At 38.5% G+C, this 18,934-nt stretch overlaps 2 protein-coding genes across 8 annotated transcripts; both read right to left on the reverse strand.

The window, feature by feature from the left end:
* Positions 1 to 4,219: 4,219 nt before the first annotated feature.
* Positions 4,220 to 7,475, reverse strand: LOC117455337 (progranulin-like). Its single transcript, XM_034094805.2, has 6 exons — positions 7,367 to 7,475; positions 6,963 to 7,109; positions 6,582 to 6,878; positions 6,072 to 6,245; positions 5,217 to 5,360; positions 4,220 to 4,727 (listed from the first exon to the last, which is right to left on the reverse strand). Exons 2-6 carry the CDS (start codon positions 7,107 to 7,109, stop codon positions 4,587 to 4,589), a joined length of 903 nt encoding a protein of 300 aa, XP_033950696.1. The 5' UTR covers positions 7,367 to 7,475; the 3' UTR covers positions 4,220 to 4,586.
* A 2,297-nt stretch (positions 7,476 to 9,772) lies between these two features.
* On the reverse strand, positions 9,773 to 18,576 carry fam133b (family with sequence similarity 133 member B). Of its 7 annotated transcripts, none has more exons than XM_071204864.1 (11): positions 18,418 to 18,575; positions 17,398 to 17,495; positions 15,898 to 15,976; positions 15,481 to 15,675; positions 15,356 to 15,388; positions 15,045 to 15,113; positions 14,090 to 14,188; positions 13,925 to 13,963; positions 13,685 to 13,774; positions 10,786 to 10,836; positions 9,773 to 10,450 (listed from the first exon to the last, which is right to left on the reverse strand). In XM_071204864.1, exons 1-11 carry the CDS (start codon positions 18,439 to 18,441, stop codon positions 10,355 to 10,357), a joined length of 873 nt encoding a protein of 290 aa, XP_071060965.1. In that variant the 5' UTR covers positions 18,442 to 18,575; the 3' UTR covers positions 9,773 to 10,354. The 7 variants fall into 7 exon arrangements, with proteins under 7 accessions (XP_071060965.1, XP_071060964.1, XP_071060967.1 ...); XM_071204863.1 differs by having other exon boundaries at positions 13,925 to 13,966; XM_071204866.1 differs by lacking the exon at positions 13,685 to 13,774 and having other exon boundaries at positions 13,925 to 13,966; positions 18,418 to 18,576.
* Between the last annotated feature and the right edge of the window lie 358 nt (positions 18,577 to 18,934).

Below are 18,934 nucleotides of genomic sequence, written 5' to 3' on the forward strand. Positions count from 1 at the left end.
GCGATACGTGCGATTCAACACGGTGCAAAAAATGCGATAGATTTGCAACATCACAATGCAAAAAATAATGATACTTCAATTTGGTACGACAGAGGATTTTTGTTTTATTCCTTATATGCAGCAAATCATACATTAACAAAAAAGTGCTTTACATATTTGGTACTGCACATCCCATCATGCCGTTTATTTTTTTAACTTTAAAAGCTCTCCAGAGTAGGCTACAGTACAATTGTATGACACCTCACAGTTAAACAATGTAAGAATGCATTGCTCATGATTAACAATGTGCAAATAACAGCTACCATAGTGCAATGCCCATACAGCTGCCAGCCTGATGTGCTTAACACTCATTCATAGGCTGACTCACCAGTGAGCAGAAAGCAGTGGGTTCTATAGGAACAATAAAGAATACAAATAACCTTTCACAAACAGGTATTTCATAACTGCTTACAGTAAGGAAGACATTTAAATTATTATTGACCGTCACAGGCTGCTGTAAACTAAACACCACTCTCTCTGACCGAACACCTCACTGAGTGATTTAACTCATATGTCTAACTTTCAGGTTTCTCTTTTCAGCCGCAGACCCCATGTCGCCTCTTTATGTGCGTCGCTAAGTTCCTCGTACTACGTGTGTACTTTAAAGCGGCTCGGCATCGTTTACAATTTGCGAGCGATTTTTCAAGTTGACTGTAGTATATAGTGCCGCGCACATATACCATCAGGACGTTACTGATGGGGTGCGGCTGCGGAGTGATACTGTGTGTATGCAAGCCCGCATCTAGGACGGATCTATGTATCATGGCTGTAGACCTGTTGAGTAATAAAGATACCTCATACAAAGGTCTACGGATACCTTATTACTCTCCATGACCTACGGTCAGCTATATAGCATAAAAGGACTATTACACAGTCTTTCTTGAACAATCCGAAGTGTTGCCAAACGTTTGATTTGTAGGTATTTTTCGGTGCGCTGTGTTTCTCTTTCTCCTCAACTTCCGTGTGTGTTGATAACTGAGACTCTCGGCCTCGGGCGAAGCAAATATCCAAATCAAAGATCGTCTCTGCTGAGCGTTGACAGGATGAGGGGATTTTATATGAATGAATCGGTTTTTTACCGATGCAAAGACGCTACGCAATCGATGCATCGCGAGTTCAACCCGGTTCAACCCAAACTGTAGCCGATGTGCACTCTTTCAACCGGTGCACTCGCATCTTGAACGTTTATGCCGATGCGAATCGGTGAATCTTAACATCTCTACTAGATGCCGTTTGCATGGTGGAGAGCAGCAAGGTGATGAAGGGACCTTTGAAGACAGCGCCACTGCAGCGCATGCGCACTTCTTATCTCATAATTATGACTTTTTATCTCATTATTTCGACTTTCTTATCTCATTATGACTTTTTATCTCATAATTATGACTTTTTATCTCATTATTTCGACTTTTTTATCTCATAATTATGACTTTTTATCTCATTATTATGACTTTTTATCTCATAATTTCGACTTTCTTATCTCATAATTATGACTTTTTATCTCATTATTTCGACTTTTTTATCTCATAATTATGACTTTTCATGGGGATTTTATTTTTTTCAAGTGGCGGAAATGGGCTTCCATACAAAAGTTATGGGACAGTAACACTAAAGAAAGACATGTATACCAGATACAAAGGGAAGTAGGAATGGAAAGCACTTGGGGGAGTAATAGAAGAGAACAGAACATTATCAGCAGGATAACATTGGGTCACTCCGGATTAGACTCATCACTGCATTGGAAAACATCCAACTGGCAATTGTGATGGTGGCCAAAAATCAGAGACAATAAATCATGTATTTGTTTAGCTGCCCGGAATATACTAGGCAAAGACTCATTCTGAAAACTGCAAAGGAACACCATAACATTAAGGACATGGATTTCAAGTCAATATTCGCAAGTAACGCAAAAAATTCAGTTCATAAACTGATCTTCAAGTTTCTCAAAAACACTGGTCTGAGGACAAAGATTTAACTTGAAGATTCAATAAATCAACAGTAGGTGGCCATAATGCTCTTAGTGGTTGCGACTCGCCATTAAAGCAAAGAAGAAGAAGAGAAAGAGGAGAGATTATTCGCCATTATACAACCAGACGAACCTTTTTGAGCTTTAAGGATCATGTCCAACAGCGAACGGTTGCGCTGGTTTTCCTCCTTGAGTCGGGCCGCCTGCTGCTCGTATCCCTTTAACGTCTTTTTAAAAACACCCATTATTTCAGAGGCAGCAGCATGTAGCCGCTCGGAAACAAACACTTCAAGTTCGGCTTCAATCATCTTTCCACCATCTAAGCGGAACACACCGGAAGAAAGGAAAGTGAGCCTTCCGGAATGTAAATGACACTTCCGTTTCTTTCCTTTCAAAGTAAAAGCCCTTTGACAAACGACACAGTTGGGAAATGTATCCTTTTTGGTATGGGGAGACACTGGTAGTGCAGAGATGGGAGAAGTACTCAGATCTTTCACTTAAATAATAGTAGAAGTACCAGAGTGTAGGCATACTCTGTTACAAGTAAAAGTCCTGCAATCAAAATGTTACTCAATTAAAAGTACACAATTATTAGCATCTAAATATACTTAAAGTACCAACAGTAAAAGTACTCATTATGCAAATTGGTCACAGAATAATCAATCAATCAATGTTTATACAGCCCAATATCACACATGTTACATTTGTCTCAGTGGACATCACAGTTTGTATAGAATATCAGTATGACAATACGACACCCTCTGTCCTTAGACCCTCACATCGTACAAGGAAAAACTTCCGGAGAAAACCCCACAGTTTAAAGGGGAAAATGGGAGAAACCTCAGGGAGAGCAACAGAGGAGGGATCCCTCTCCCAGGACGGACAGACGTGCAATAGATGCCGTGTGTAAAATATATAATATGCATATGTTCTTCTGATTATAATAATTGATGCATTAAAGTGTTATCAAAGCTGGTAAAGGTGTTTTAAGTAGGCCTACTTTGTATGCTGCGAGTTAGCTTATGAGTTTTACTTTAGGTGTAACCATGGGCGTAGTTTCCACTGGGGATAGGGGCATGTCCCCCCCACTTTTCAAATGTGTTTATTATTTTTTTATGCAAGTGTTCATCGTCACGGAGGAGCGTTTGTCTGTTTGAGAGAGAGAGAGAGAGAGATATTTCAACAATAAGGAGGGTGAGCTCTCTCCTGTCAGACTGAGAGGCTGAGATAACGTCAGTTTAGGTGAAGTAAAGGACTCGCTGAGCGATTAGATTGTAAACTTTAGTCTAAGTTATCTCAGTGGGTCTCAAACGGTTTGGTCATCTATGTAAACAAATATTTCCATCTATTTAATATAGTTGTTCAAAATAAGTTAAGAAATAATTCCAATGTCAGTAAAAAAATAACACACAGTTTAAAAGGGGAGTGATAAGTAAAATATGCATAAATAAAAAGAAAGAATGCAGACTAGGTGATAAAGATAGGAGAGAGGAGTTATGTGTTATTGGTTGTGAGCATATTCTAATGGTTTTTGGACTACTGAAATATATACAGTTCTGTTATATGAGTGTTGAGAGTTGTATCCATACATCTCTTAATTTTGCTCTCAAAGTGCACCAGATTGATGGTGCACCTAATATATATAATATAATAATATATATAATTGATAATCTGATTGATCTGGTGCACTTTGAGAGCAAAATTAAGAGATTTATGGATACAGCTCTCAACACTCATATAACAGAACTGTATATATTTCAATAGTCCAAAAACCATTAGAATATGCTCACAACCAATGTTTATAAATATATTTAATATATATATATTTGTAGAAAGCAGGAAATGGAATTAAATCGAGAAAAATGTTTCATTGCGGAGGAGCCTCTGTTTTGTGTCCCCCCCACTTCTCAAACCAAAGTTACACCCTTGAGTGTAACTAAAGTCCTTTTTTAAGTGTTGATTGTTTTTCTAAAATCATTCATTCAAATCTGCAAAGAAACTAAAGGTATTAAATAATGTAGTAAAGTAAAAGTACACGATCTAACTCTGATTTGTAATGGGGTTGAAGTACAAAGAAGCTAGAAATTGAAGTCCCTCAAAATTGTACTTAAGTACAGTATCTAGTTACTTTACACCACTGGGTGAGTGTACCATCGCCCAGTGACACAAGGATTTCAGGCTGCAGGAGAACAAATGAAATGCACTCACATTGGCATATTTGTATTAAAATAAGTTTATAAAATGTTATATTTTCTGTTACATAAAAAAGTGAGCATTAAAAAAAAATGAGATTGGCATTAAATCATTCGTGATTATCTATTTCTCAATTGACATCTTCAGATAAAAAATCCTCAATAGATCTACTACACCACTGCAATGAATACAAACTTTTGCAAGAAGTCTCGATAAACTGGATATTAAAAATATGCCATCCCTTGCGAAAAGAAAAACAGCCACCATATGTCATCTTTTGAGGATGTAAGCACATTATTTACTTTATTTTCATAGGTCTAATGATTCATTGTTTGATTTGGCCAGCACTATATATCAAGACAATCGCAAAGCTATCACAGTGCGCACACTTTTACAACATGTCCTCGGTTGATTTGGCATGTTCCCGGGGGCCTGATGGGATGTGAGCGTACCCTCCTTCACATGACAGGGAGGTGGAGGAGCACTTTAAGCCATACTTACAGCAGTGCTTGCCATCTTTACAACATATGCCCTGAAACAGAAAAGGTCTGGATGTTAGGAAATGGTAGTATTGACTAGAAAAGTGCCACACTAAAGTGGATAAGCTCATTTATTTACTGGACAAAACAAACATATGTCAGATGCATCAGTTTTAGGTGTTTATAGTTTGAAAAAATGCACTTTAAAATTATGTTGATAAGTAAGTTGTTGTGTCCGGCGCAGACTGAAAACTCATCTCTTTCGACTCCACTTAGAGCGATAGAATGACTAACAAAGAACTGCTAACAGAGCACTTATATACTAATAAAGGACTGGCTTATCTAAAGCCAGTTGAGTAGCACTTGAACTGATTGGCTCTATGAAACCTGATGTACTTATATGATTCTGTTTTCCTCAAGGTTGTGTCTTCCTGGTCGAATGTACTTATTGTAAGTCGCTTTGGATAAAAGCGTCAGCTAAATGCAATGTAATGTAATGTAATGTGTGTTGATGGCTTTCATGTGTCATGGACAATTCATACCAGTGGGAAGGGACAGCAGCTCCAATTGCCTTTGGTGTCTTTGCAGCAAGTTGTCCCTGCTGAGCAGTACAATTTGTCATTACAGCGAATGACTCCAGACTCAGGGAAACCATCCTTGGTTTCTGTCAGAGCTGTCATTGGTGTCTGCAAAAGGGATACACAAAATGACCTTGCTATTAAATACATATTTAACTATAAATACTTTTTTTTTGTTGAGAGGAGTTGCAGGCTGTAAAACCAACACAAAGACATAAAGGAAGCTTGGGAATGTAGAGCTTAGTGGAATAGTATGTTGATACATACTGTACGTCTCTGTAAGTTTGTCATTACAATACAAATCTTTTATACACAGTCACATTTGAACTTTTACAATTTGAATATTGGTAAAAGGTTTCTTTCTTTTCAGGGAAAAAGCCTTTAGTATTATTTATCAAGATTTGTTTTTAAGAATCAGAAACAGGTTTATTGCCAAGTAAGTTAACACATACAAGGAAGAGAACACGTTTTAGGTTTGATTTGATCATATTGGAATGCCAGTGGCCTGTTAACATAAGCAAACAATCCAACAACTGTCAACATATTGATTCAGATGATGCTTAATGTTGATTGGTGCACAGAATGATGTGGGATCACTTTTCAACTGAGCCCCGCCCACCTCAAACCAGTAAAACAAATTACAGGAAGAAAGCCTAAAAGTAAAAAACTCCTGTGAAAACTTGTGTAGAGCCCCATCACCTACATTAGAAAGCTGATGGAGGACGGACTTTCAGGACCTTTGTTGATGATGGTGATTGAGATACCCATCCCCAGGATTTATACACCACATAAAGGCACATTTACTGCCATATGTCATACCTCTTGTATGATGCTTTTGTCCTCTGAAGTTGAAATGGGAGAGGCAGGGATTGAGGTGAGACTTTCTCTGGGGCTGAAGGGATAGCTCAGGCCTCGCCTCACACATCGTGTATACGTGTGGTCACAGTCGTAGCCATATGGACAACAGTGGTAGCCGTCCAGACAACACCTGCCCTACATTTTAAAACAAGTAACAAGTTAATCATTGTTAAATGCACGACGGTAACAGAAGCAGTAGTTGGCAATCAGATTCTTGGATCACCGCCCTTGACTTGACCATTCTAAAACCATTATGTATGAAAAGAAAAACATGCAACTAAAAAAACAGAATCAAAGACATAAACACATTTAGAAGTGAAAGAGGAAAACATATTTCAAATAACATATATATATTTTTTGTATATATATATATTTTACATTAAATGCAGAGTGGATCCAATACTGAAGAATTATGAAAGATAACTCTCTTTGTTTGGAATTCATTACACAATCCTATGAAGGTCAACTCACAAGATAGTACACGCAACAGAACCAGGCTCCTGTTGGCTGTCTGCAGCAGGTATAGCCATCGGGACACCTGAAATAGCTGTCACAGTAGACATTTGAACTCTTTGTTTGCTCTGGTACAGCATTGTTTTGGAGTTCCTGGATGGGAGATGCAGGTCGAACAGGAGTGCTTGGTTTCTCTGCAGCTTCCTTCTTCACCATGGGGATTCTCATCCATGGTGCTTTCTCACACATCTGAGTGACCAGGTTACAGCGAAACCCTGAAGGGCAGCAGTGGGCCAGGTCAGCGCAACACACAGCCTAAAGACAAATAAATGCACATAGAGATAAACGTTAGTCTTTATAACTACATGTTGTGTTACTGTATGTTTTGAAGTGACTTACATTGGGATATTGGCAGCAGCTATATCCATGCTCAGTCATACAGCAGGTGGCGTGATCACTGCAGTGTTTCCCGTCAGGACCTGTAATGCAGGATGCAAACCCCCACACAAACACTCCCACTAACAACCACAGAGTAGTCCTCAACATCTGCAAAACAGTAATAATATGAGGTTAATTTAAATCAGTTAAATTAGTTGCATTATCTGCAGTTCCACTATATGTCTCATACAGATTATTTCCAGTTCATAAACCACATTGTGATTTAAACGTCTTTGATTTTGTTCACATGCTTCAACTTTCAGTTTCATTTTATCTTGTACAGTAGGCTACTAATAGATGTTGTGACTGTAAATAACAAACCATAAAGTATACAGGATTTGAGGCAGATTATTCTTATCACTTACCTTACAAGTGTTTCAACAACTTCTTGTGCTACGGTTACACTTCCCCTGAACTGAAGCACGAATGCATTGGTCTTTATAAGGCAGGTCAGACACTCCCACTAGAAATCTAGAAGTCCAATTGTACACACCCTGTGGCTGTGGGTCATCATGTGATTGTCAAATCATGACAGTGGACGTTTCTGAAAACACTCCTACACCTCAATGATTAAACAAGGAAGGCTCACATTAACCTTTGTAGCCATTTCAATGTTCAACATCACAAGACCTGCCTGTAAAACCTGAAAAATTATTGACGCAATAAATGTTTTTTTCAAATGAGGAAGTAGGTTAAATGTTAAGTACTCAAATCAAATGTTACTTATAAACTAACAGTGGTTCATATACCTTTTTTTGGATATTAGCATCTTTCTTAATTAATTACATAGGACCTTGGTATGTCTTAAACTAAGTACGTTTAATTAGTATACTTAAGTACAATTAAGAGGTATGCACTTTGCCCTAATTTCGATTTTCTGCTACTTTCTACTTCAATAGATAATGGCATTGTTACTTCACTGCATTATTAATTACTGCTGATAAATTAAAACCAAAACAATTTAGTATCAGCTGATACATTGCAGAGTGAAAGACAAAGAATAGAGTTTGAGATGCATATTTAAACACAGAGAGAGGAGAAAGGGAGGGGTAAAGCTTGGTGATAAGGATGTTCTAAGTTCAACTGAGTTGTTGGTGCACATGGAGTGTAACTAACAACACTGCAACAAATCTTCTTAATAAGGAATTTCCCCAAGCTTAGCAAATAAGTGAAAGTAGTAAATATAGATAAACATTAGCAAATAAGAATCACACAATGATATTATTAAAGTATCTGGCAGTCTGATGGACGCTTATGGGTTGGGCGAATGCCAGCTGAACGTTACCTGCCTGACTGCATTGTGCCATCTGTAAAGTTTGGTGGAGGAGGGATAATGTTATGGGGTGTTTTTCTGGGGTTGGCCAAGGCCCCTTGATCCAGTGAAGGGGATTTGTAATGCCCCATCTTAGTCTCATTTTGGACAATTCTATGCTTCCAACTTTGTGGAAACAGTTTGGGGAATGTAGCTGTCGCTCAAAGTGATCTTATTTATTGTTTTGTATTTTTTGAAGAATGCCTAATGTATGCTAGAACTTCGTTTTATTTTGTTAAAAATTATCTTTCCGGAAGTCATGTGACCTCTAGCCCCGGATGTTTACATTGTGTTTGTGAGAGAGTAAAACGGCGCTGAAAGTGTCAACGATGTTAATAATGTGCCTTTTCTACTGCTGGTCTACCAGGTGAACACGTGTACACGGTGTTTCATTATTGTACCAAGAGGTAAATAAACGTGATTGTGGACATCAGTTCGATGCGTAACGTTATTTCAAGACCAGAGTAGTTACTGGGACGGCCCTTTTCTTTTCCAGTATGACTGTGCCCCAGTGCACAAAGCAAGGTCTATAAAGGCATGGTTGGATGAGTTTGGTGTGGAATAATTGGCTGACCCGCAGAGCCCTGACCTTTGGGATGAACTAGAACAAAGATTGCAAGCCAGGTCCTCTCGTCCAACATCAGTGTCTAACCTCTCAAATTATCTTCTGGATGAATGGTCAATATTTCCCACACACTCCAACATCTTGTAGAAAGCCTTCCCAGAAGAGTGGAAGCTGTAATAGCTGCCAAGGAGGGACCAACTTCATATTAATGCCTAAGAATTTGGAATGGGATGTCATAACAACTCCTGTAGGTGGCCCAATACTTTGGTCTATGCAGTGTACATTCAAATGGTGCTTAGATGAAGGGATAAGAAAGGATAATCCAGAAACACATACTCTAAAGTGGACCATTTTGCCTAAAGGGGGCCTTTACTTTATTATGAAAATGTAAGTATATTTTGACGATGACACTTTGGTACCTCTGCTAAGGTTTGGAATGCAAGACATTTTCTAACTATACAAAAAAACAATTTTAATCTGATCTGAATACTTTCTCAACCAATTAATATATTTTTTGTATTTTATTTTTTAAGAAATTGGCATTAATAGTTCACAAGTCAAGTCAGAAATACTTGAGCCATATGGAAACACAATGGGATATCAGATATTATACGTGTGGTACATTATCCACATGTCTAAAGGCATTCAAACATTTCCCACAACTTAAGAATAGGAAGCTTTTTGAGGAGCTGTATTTTAGAGTAGTGCTTAGTTTCCTTAACTTTTAAGGAAGTGTGACAAAGCAGAATAAGATTTATAATTGAGGCAGGGTAACCACAAATTAAATCCAACGGTTGACGGTTTATATCAATGTATGATTTGCATTTATGCCCACACAGACAACATTATTTGATATGTTGTCTCACAATAAAGGTTGTAACTTATTAACAGCAATAAAGGTTAAAACAATACTTTATTGATGAATTGCCATTGTTTATTCATGTACACAACACTGTAACAATTCATCTAACGGAACAAGTATCCTTTGTATAAATGTTGACTCTGCAGCTCACATTTCTTATAAGTCCAACTTCAATATGAGGCTGGGGGGACATCAGGTCTACATGCACGACGCAGGCACTAGCAGGACGGCCTCATTTAGCAATTAGAAATGTGAGATGTGGGGTGTAAAGTGGAGAGAAGAGGAGCTCCAGGGTGAAGGTGAGAGCAGGTCACGCTGAAGTCTCCAAGATGAGAGGGGGGAGAGGGGGAGAGGGGGGGGAAATACGGGGAATTCATCTCAGTCCCGTGGGTGAAAGAACAATTATCTACAAAAGCAAGGTGATACAAATCAACAGTAAACATGAACCGGTAGTTGCCACAGATAGCTGCCTGCCTCAATTTCACTCTTAAAAACCCCAGCATGGCAAGGTTGTACGTATCTTTTTCAATTGTGATGACCAAAGCTGGATAGGAGGGTTTTGTGGAGGTCAGCGGCAAAAACAACACGACGAGAGAAGCGCAGAGACACGGGCATTAGTCGAGCTCCGTGTCTAAATGAGAAGCTGCCTTCTTTTTCTTTTTTCTGCCGTGTTTCTTGTGCTTCTTTTTCCTCTTCTTCTTGGATTTGTCCTGTGTACAAAAACATACTCGTCAGTAATTTCTCTTAAGTTAGTATCAATGCCACAGCGTGATTAGCTATAGCCAAACAAATGAGTTGTTTTGTTGCTAGGGACTTTCTGGTTGAGTAGACACACATATATATTGCTGCGTCCTCAACAGCTGATACTATGCTGGATCGGTCTAATGTAGATACAGTCCATGTACAACCTGTCCGAACCATCTAATGTTACAATGCTACTTACTCATTTGTGCATTCCTAAAATGTGTCTTTGTTGCAGTCTTAAAATAAAAATCTGTCTCACTATCTGCACTTGTGTAAAAATGAAAGTAAGTTAATGTCTCACTGTGATTTTGTCCTTTTCCTCGCTACTTCTCTTTTTCTTCTTGGCTTCAGCCTGCAAGACGGGAAAATAATCTAATAAAAACCATGGGAAGTGGGAAGTAACCAAACAGTTTCACAATCATGGAGTTTACACGAGCAACTGCAGAAAAAAAGACCCCAAATTTAACTACAAATCAATTTCATAAGGTCATTCATTTCTGGGTTGAATGCCTTTCTTCTCAACTGTTGAAGATATTTTGGGAAGAGGCAACACACAGCTCCAAATCTAAATGGACAGTAGTGGCAAGGATCAATGGAAACGCTTCACTGGCACTCACAAATAAAGGTTGTACTTGTCTGTTAGCGAAAAACGAACATGAAACTACACTAACCCTGTAATGCGTTGAAAGATTGATTACATTAGTAAAGTACATTTCCTTCATAAAAAAAGCACATTTAACCAGGTATGAAATGTCTGTATCATTGTTGAGTAACAAATCATTTAAAACATTTATTAATCGAACAAAAGGACTGATTTTGAAGCTGATTTTTAGACTAAGCTTTGAAAGCAATGCAAGTCATTAAGGCGAGGGCAATAGAGAGGCGAAGTCCCTCCCTTTCCGGGGGAGCTCCATGGGACCTTATTTCGGAAAAAGTATTTATTGAAGTCAATGGCGAGAGAAAGATTATCCTTCGATTCCGTTTGAATTGTGCCACGAATTACACATATGATGTTTGTCAATCTAAAAGACAAGATCATTTTGTGTCGTAAAACGGTGTAGTAGTTAGTAACACTTTTTTGAGTGTGAAACCGCTCAAAGAACTACATCTCCTGTCTCCGACCACACACCAAGATGGCCATCACGTTAGCACATTTCACTTCCTTCTTTCAGAATGTGGCAAAAAGTATTAAAGGAGACATGTCATGGCCATTTCCACTGATCATAATTCCATTGTTGAGGTCTACTAGAATAGATTTATATTGTGCAATTTTCCAAACACACATTGGTTCTCTCATACAGCATCTCGGTAAACTACGTGTATTCACTGAATTTCACTCTCTGCCTTTAACGGCTCGTTGTAGCTCCAATAGCTCCAGCCCCCACCTTCCCTGTGAGCACAGTGTGCTCTGATTGGTCAGGACGTTGTGAATTGCGCTGAGCTCCGTGGAGGTGTTATTTCATTGTTTAGCGATACACATCCAAACTCACCCTGAGCACACACAAAGTCACAGCCGAAGTAAAAACAATAAGTGTGGCTTGATATTGAGTAAGAAAAAGGTTGATAAACGCTGTGAGAATGGGTCTGCAGAGAGAATTTCGCCGCGATCCCAACTGTCTGTTATCAGCCTGCAGCCAGGGAGGAGAGATCAGCAGAACTGCACTGAGTGTGTGAGGAAGTCCGTGGATTGGTCAATTTGGACCAATCAGCGGGGGCTTAACGTAACGGCTCCGCGGACGTAACGGCTCCACGGATTGGTCCATTTCGTTCCAGGTACGTGCTTACGTAATCTCGTACCCGGAAGAATCAAATGGATGATGACGTTTCACCAACGAGGCGTTTTGGGGAGGTATTTTCTGTGTTAGAGTTTTACTCACTACAGGGTGTACTTTGAGGGTTTGTGATTCTGCAGACCGTTTACATGCATAAAAACCTTCATAACACACAAGGGGACGGGTAATAACCGGAAAAGCATGACATGTGACCTTTAAAAGAGGTGAAAATTACTACAAGTCTGGGCATGTTGCCAGCATGCAGGATCGGGATTTGTAGTCTTTCTAGTTGCGTATTTTTCTTATATTTCAACCGTCTTGTGACAAACTGTTGACATGGAAATTATTGTTTAAGATTGACAAACATCACATGTGTAATTCGTGGCACAATTCAAATGGGATCGAAAGATAATCTTTCTCTCCTCATTGACTTCAATACATAATTTTTCCGAAATAAGGTTCCATGGGTTGGAAGTAGATGGGCGGGACTTCGCCTCTCTATATAGTGTTTTACTGTTTACCTTCTCTCTGTTGTTCTATCACAGTAGCCATTAATGTGAATGAGCCACCATGGGGTCATGGCCTGCTTCTGAAATATCATTTACCAGACTCCCAATGACGCGTGACAGAGAGAAAGCTAACACATCTGGACGAGAAACCACACAAGGAGAACTGATACTCAACTGTATTTGGCAAATTGTGTAATGTAATGTACGGTTAATCCGTTAAAAAGACCTACAGTGCAGACGGGAGTCACTTGTTGAAGATATTACCAGAGATTAGTCTGTGACTGGCTCTTTTATCAGTAGCATTTTCATAAGGTATCCCTTTATGTTCCCTAATGCAATATTTATTGGCGTGTGAGCAAATTAAAGTATGTAAAATATATATTTGTTTTCTTAGAATATGGTATGTGGCCGTGTGTAGGTGTATGTTTTGCGAGTACTTGTGGAGCGACTTTACATGAGTGCTTTGTGTTAAATATGTGTTCCGACTTTCTGTCCAGAAATCGATGATCACTTTTTGTCTTTATGCAAAACAGGGTGTTGTCCCACAAAGACAAGTGGGTGTTGTTAAGGCCGTTAAGCTTCAAAAGAAAAATGTGACAAAACAAGATGGACTTTCTCGTAGGCAAAATGCATTTTTTGAGAAATGTAAACAGCAGTGACAAAAACAATGTTAAATTCTTAGGGACGTGGGTTGTTAACTGTTCACTGCTGTATTGCTTATAACTCAGCGTGACCTGTGCACTCAATGGGTCCATCCCCTAAGTTGAATTAAAAGAAGAACAAAGGTCATAATAATGAGGAACAAAGAAGTGATAAAAGGTTAAAAGGGTCTACAGTTTAACTGGTAAAAACTGTAATCGGGATGAGAAGTGGTGAAAGAGATGGTTACATCTACAGTCCTAGTAACAATAAAAAATACCTCTTCCCCCTCTGATTCAGCAGAGGACTCTGAAGATGAGTCTTTATGGCTTCGCTCGGACTTCCTTTTTTTTTTACGGCTCTTGTCATCCTGACAGACAAAAGATTAACATCACCATTATGAATTATTAATATAAAGTGTTAAGATTTGATTTAACTGGCAAGAACAAAAGGACAAGATGTTTAATAAAACATAACACATATCTGTGGAAATATGAAGACGGTGAATAAAATAAGTTACCTTATCTTTGTCCCCTTCTTCCTTGATTCTTTTCTTCTTCTTCTTGGGAAGAAAATCAACAAAATTTAGATTAAACACTGGCATGGATTCATTATTGGATTACGACACCAGAACCTGATTCTATTGGAGTGTACTTAAACACTGTTGAGAGTAGAAGAAGAAAACCTTGCTTTCAGCATCAGAGTCGTCCTCCGAGCCGTTCGACGCTCTCCTGGCTGAGGACTTCTTTCTCTTACGCTTTTTCTTCACACTCTTCTTTTCATCCTGTATACACAAATAGAAACGCAATCAAACCAATGTAATGCTGCATTAGTGTAGGACCTTATGATGTCTATAAATTGTCTGATAAACACTTCCTTAGGGATTTAAAACAGATGTTCTTTCCGTTCCATGCACACTTGATGTAAAGAATATCCTGCTTATATTGTGTGCATCTGATTAACAGAAAACTGGCCCTTCTATAGTGTTTTTATTTGTCAGTCAGTGTATAGTTTATTTTTCTTACTCTCTAAAGAAAATCCCAAATTAGGATTAATAAAGTACATTTCATCTTATTTTTATTCAAACACAGGAAGCTATTGTTAGATCGAGGCTGTGGGTGTTTCTCAATGACGAGGAAGGCTGCTCCAGAGCCACTATTTCAAGGATACTATGTCATCGAGTGCTGTCGAAGGACTGTTCCAATGTCCAGGATACTTGGAATTCTACCGAGGCTGGCGTCCTTCGTTGCGGGAAATTTCGAGGCTGCACATCATGTGGACTCCGGTCTTAAAATCCCCACAATGCTTTGCGCACGGACCAATTTCCAAATCTTTGGCAGAAATCACGATCCATTTAAGGCGGTGCACACACACCTGCGCACATCTGTTAGCCTGTTCCACCATTCTTCGTTTTCCGAGGCTAGGAAGGATTCTTGCCTCGCTTCTGAAGGACCTGACTTGGAGGGACTTGTCCTACCAAGGAAGCGTCCTTGACATTGAGAAACACCCGTTAACTGTGCTCTATAAGCAAACAGCAGCCATTTCAGGAGCACATAGCTTCATTGGGATTATGGGTTACAACATGTTCTTAGTGTTTAGCAATATTTTGTATCACATGTTTGAAGTCTGCAATGACTTACTGTGTCTTCAGATTCTGAGGAGGAGCTGCTGGAAGAATCAGAACTCGATGAGGAGGAAGATGAAGAATGCTTGACCAAAACACAATGAAAGCAGGGTTCATTAGACTTGAGGTTATTATTTTCTTATTTTGGATATTGGAACAGTAAAAGACCATATCAGGAGTACAGGAAGGCTCTGTGTGTGTGTGTGTGTGTGTGTGTGTGTGTGTGTGTGTGTGTGTGTGTGTGTGTGTGTGTGTGTGTGTGTGTGTGTGTGTGTGTGTGTGTGTGTGATTCAGCTGGCCATCAAAATACTGGAGGTCTCTCCTCACCCTGTTGGATTTCTTCTTCTCTTTCTTCTTTTTCTAAACACAAATAAAAGATGCATAGTCAGTAAAGACTGTGATGAATTAGAATCAAGAATGTTGAAATGTCCGATGAAGGAGAGATACAATACCTCTTTTTTCTCTTTCTTCTCCTCTTTTTCCTTGTCCGCTGTCTTCTTCTCTTTTTCCTTGTCCGCTGTCTTCTTCTCTTTTTCCTTGTCCGCTGTCTTCTTCTCTTTTTCCTTGTCCGCTGTCTTCTTCTCTTTTTCCTTCTCAATTGCACTCAACAACTTCTCTCGGTTTTTAGCCAGTTCTTTCCTCCATTTCTGAAAATGACAGCAAATCCATTTAAAAAGTATTCACCATTTATATTGTTATTTGTTTGCCAGTTGAGCCCCTCAAATATGAATACAAGTTTATGGGTACAGTAAAAAAGATTGCTATTAGGCGTGACACTCACAGCTGGGATTGAACATGATTTTAGGTAAAGAAGGGGATCATTAAGAACACAATAATGTCAGTCATTCTACATATTCCAAAAAACATACCTCGTTCATTTTGTCCTCGAAGTCGGCCAGGGTTCGAGAGCCCTTCTTCTTTCTCTCCAGCTGTTCCTTTAACTCCTCCCTGAAAGAGAGACAATAAATCAGTTGCAGCACAGTTTATAATGTTAAATGTTTTAAGTTAATATGTTAACCCAAATTAAAGAATGTCTTGTTCATTCCTAAATGCATGATGCAATTGTCCTGTCCATTTCCAGCATTTGTTAGCCAAATAGTTTCAGTTATAATAAAATATGATATATTAAAGCCCCATTTAATAATCCCGTCGTGTCATTGTAAATATGGCATTTAAAAAACATTGTTCTTAAGTAATGCAAAATAAACTTTCATACTGGCTTTGAGGTATAGAAGGTAATTATTTAAATATGCCGCCTTGTTTCATTTGGGATCAGATATGACATTTTACCAGATAAAAGTTGAGCTAACCATTTAGAATACAGTGTGAGAAAAGACAAAATACAAAAGGTAAACAATAAAATAAATGTGTATCCTTTCATATGATTATGTTCCCGAGATAACTATCTCAATAATGTTTTCTAAAATATAAAAGGCAAAAGCTCTTTGCTTAAAGGTGGGGTAGGTAATTTTGGAGAAACCAGATCGAGTGCGCTAGAATTTGAAAAAATCTGCCACTTCCTTACAGAGCCCCTCCTCCAACACACACGAATGCGCACATGACCAATGAGGGCACGAGATAAGTTTGTGCACAGATGGAAGGCTGACAGGCAGGTAGGCCATCCAGTTACTTTAGCCGGGCCGGCTCAGGTGATTGGTCGTGCTTTTTACAGTACTACAGCTTCCACAGATGAATTTTTTGTCAAAGCACTTAAGATATTCATTGCTATCAGGATGTTAAGAGCATTCCATGGAATATAACAAAAAGTGTATCTCGAGCCGGTTTCTCAAACTTACCTACCCCACCTTTAAAGAAAGCAAGTTTAACCTGTAAAGCGCTTTTTACTGCTAATAAGTTAAGTACACTTTGGGTATTTCATGGGGAGAACATTAAACATAATTAATTACACTTGTAAAAGAGACATATGATGCAGTTTACAGTTGGAACTGTATCATTTATAATCAATGCATGTTGCCGATGAATAAACATCTGGACATCTCTTTCTGCTCTCTCTTTTTTTTTGATATAGCAAGGATGATGTTGCAACAATACTGACTGAAATCAACCAGTATTTGTTTTCTGCCGTCTGTGTCATTGGAGTTGAATAAGAAAGTGACACTTAAATATTTAGGAAAAGCCCAGGGATGCATTTGAGACCAGTGTTTTACACTGACTGACCAAATGAAGACCGTTGTTATTTAAAAAAAAAAAAAAAAGTGTTTCTGTATCTTTATTAACCTGGAAGACATGTGCTGCTTCCTGCTGTCTCTAGGGAGAAACATGGACTACAAAATGGCATAATCCTCTCAGCACCAGCTTTAAATATTTATGTCAGTGAAGGCCAATGAGGACGTCTGTCTTTCGCTCACCATGTTGGCCGAGGTCTGCCTAAATAATCTTGTATAGTTGGTCCGGCGTTACCAGACGGTCCCTTGGCTCGTGAAGCTGCAATGGGGTTGATGTAAGCCTGGAACACCAAACAGAATAATGCATTTTATAAATGTTATTGAAATACACCTTAATTAAACAGTTATGCAGTTAAACAGTATATTGCAATACGAATCCTTAATTTAGCATTAAACTGAAAACCAAACGGGGGCTTTTATGTTAACAGTTTTAATACAGGGAAATGTTAAGGTTAGTTTATTTACATCGCAGCAATTCAAAGTGCTTCACATATACATTAACACTGTCACATAATAATTAAAAACAAAATGAATTTAACAAAAGACAGTTCATAAGAGATATAAATCCATTTTGTTAAGCCCAATAACCAAACCTTAATCAAATATAAACGATGTGCTTAACGTTATTATCTTGCAACCTGCAAGCTACCTTATTCGCCGTATACTGTACGATTTAACTTCAACAAAACACAACCAGAAATTATGTGCGTCATTGATAAAATTAGTAATCAGAAAATGTTTTTTTTAACACAGCTACCGTGTATCTAAACGTCATATTGGTTTATTAAATCCCTTCTAGTGTGTTAAAGCTGTATATAGACTCAGGATGCAAATACAAATCCTGCGCAACCTCACCACGTCAACAGATTGTCCAAGATGTTATGAGCTAACGTCACAGTTAGCATTGGTAGCTTAGAGGCCTGTTGGTTGAGCTACAGACTCACTTTTTTACTTTTATCGATGCACAAATCGATTTACGTCAACAGATGTCATTTCAAATTATATTATTGTTGCGTTATTATTATTATGTTAACGCACTATCTAGGCCTAGAATCAGAATGGCATACATTTAACATCGGTTAGCCAACGCTAGTAACTGCGATTACGCTAGCATCAGCTTGTATTAAGCATAGCTAGCTTAGAAAAAGGAACCCTGTATTAATGGTTTCTTATTTTTCACACATATTTTGTAAAACAACTCACCACTCGATTGTCTCTCTTGCCCATGGCGAGTTAGTGATGGGGAAATAATATCCAAAAGAAAAAGCAACCATGAGTGCTACCTGGCTAACATGGACCTAGCCCATGAACCTAGCCACATCAGAAAAGATGACTCTTCTTCGTTTTGGGTTAGCTAACATTGAAATACCGCCACCAACTGGTAGGACTAGGTAGTGTGGATTTGGGCTACATTATTTAAACGATTAGTCAAGTACTTCTCCAAATGTTCTTTAAGTTATAGAATACCATTAACCCTGACCACTATGTCAATGTGTATTTGTACATTTTAATTTCACACTGTATATATCTATTGTAATTAGGCTACACATTGTATTTTTGTTCCGTCTCACATCCTTTGTATCTTTTTTTAACACTTGTTTTGGATTGTCAGTCATGTTAAACACTTCGAACTGCACTAAACTGTATGAAAGGTGTAATAAAAACAAAAAAATGTGTTGAGTATTATTGAGTGTCTGCTTTCATTGATCCCAATACGGCT

Source organism: Pseudochaenichthys georgianus, chromosome 11, assembly GCF_902827115.2.
Source record: "Pseudochaenichthys georgianus chromosome 11, fPseGeo1.2, whole genome shotgun sequence".
NCBI classification, from domain to species: domain Eukaryota; kingdom Metazoa; phylum Chordata; class Actinopteri; order Perciformes; family Channichthyidae; genus Pseudochaenichthys; species Pseudochaenichthys georgianus.

Coding starts and splice junctions, on each gene's coding strand:
- LOC117455337 (XM_034094805.2), bottom strand. CDS start 7,109: ATGTTGAGGACTACTCTGTGGTTGTTAGTGGGAGTGTTTGTGTGGGGG. Junction 6,246..6,581: donor TCTGTTGCGTGTACTATCTT/GTGAGTTGACCT, acceptor TTTAAAATGTAG/GGCAGGTGTTGTCTGGACGG. Junction 5,361..6,071: donor ACAAAAGCATCATACAAGAG/GTATGACATATG, acceptor TCCCTTTTGCAG/ACACCAATGACAGCTCTGAC.
- fam133b (XM_071204863.1), bottom strand. CDS start 18,441: ATGGGCAAGAGAGACAATCGAGTG. Junction 15,977..17,397: donor GGCAGACCTCGGCCAACATG/GTGAGCGAAAGA, acceptor TCTCTCTTTCAG/GGAGGAGTTAAAGGAACAGC. Junction 15,389..15,480: donor AGAAGAAAGAGAAAAAAGAG/GTATTGTATCTC, acceptor ATTTGTGTTTAG/AAAAAGAAGAAAGAGAAGAA.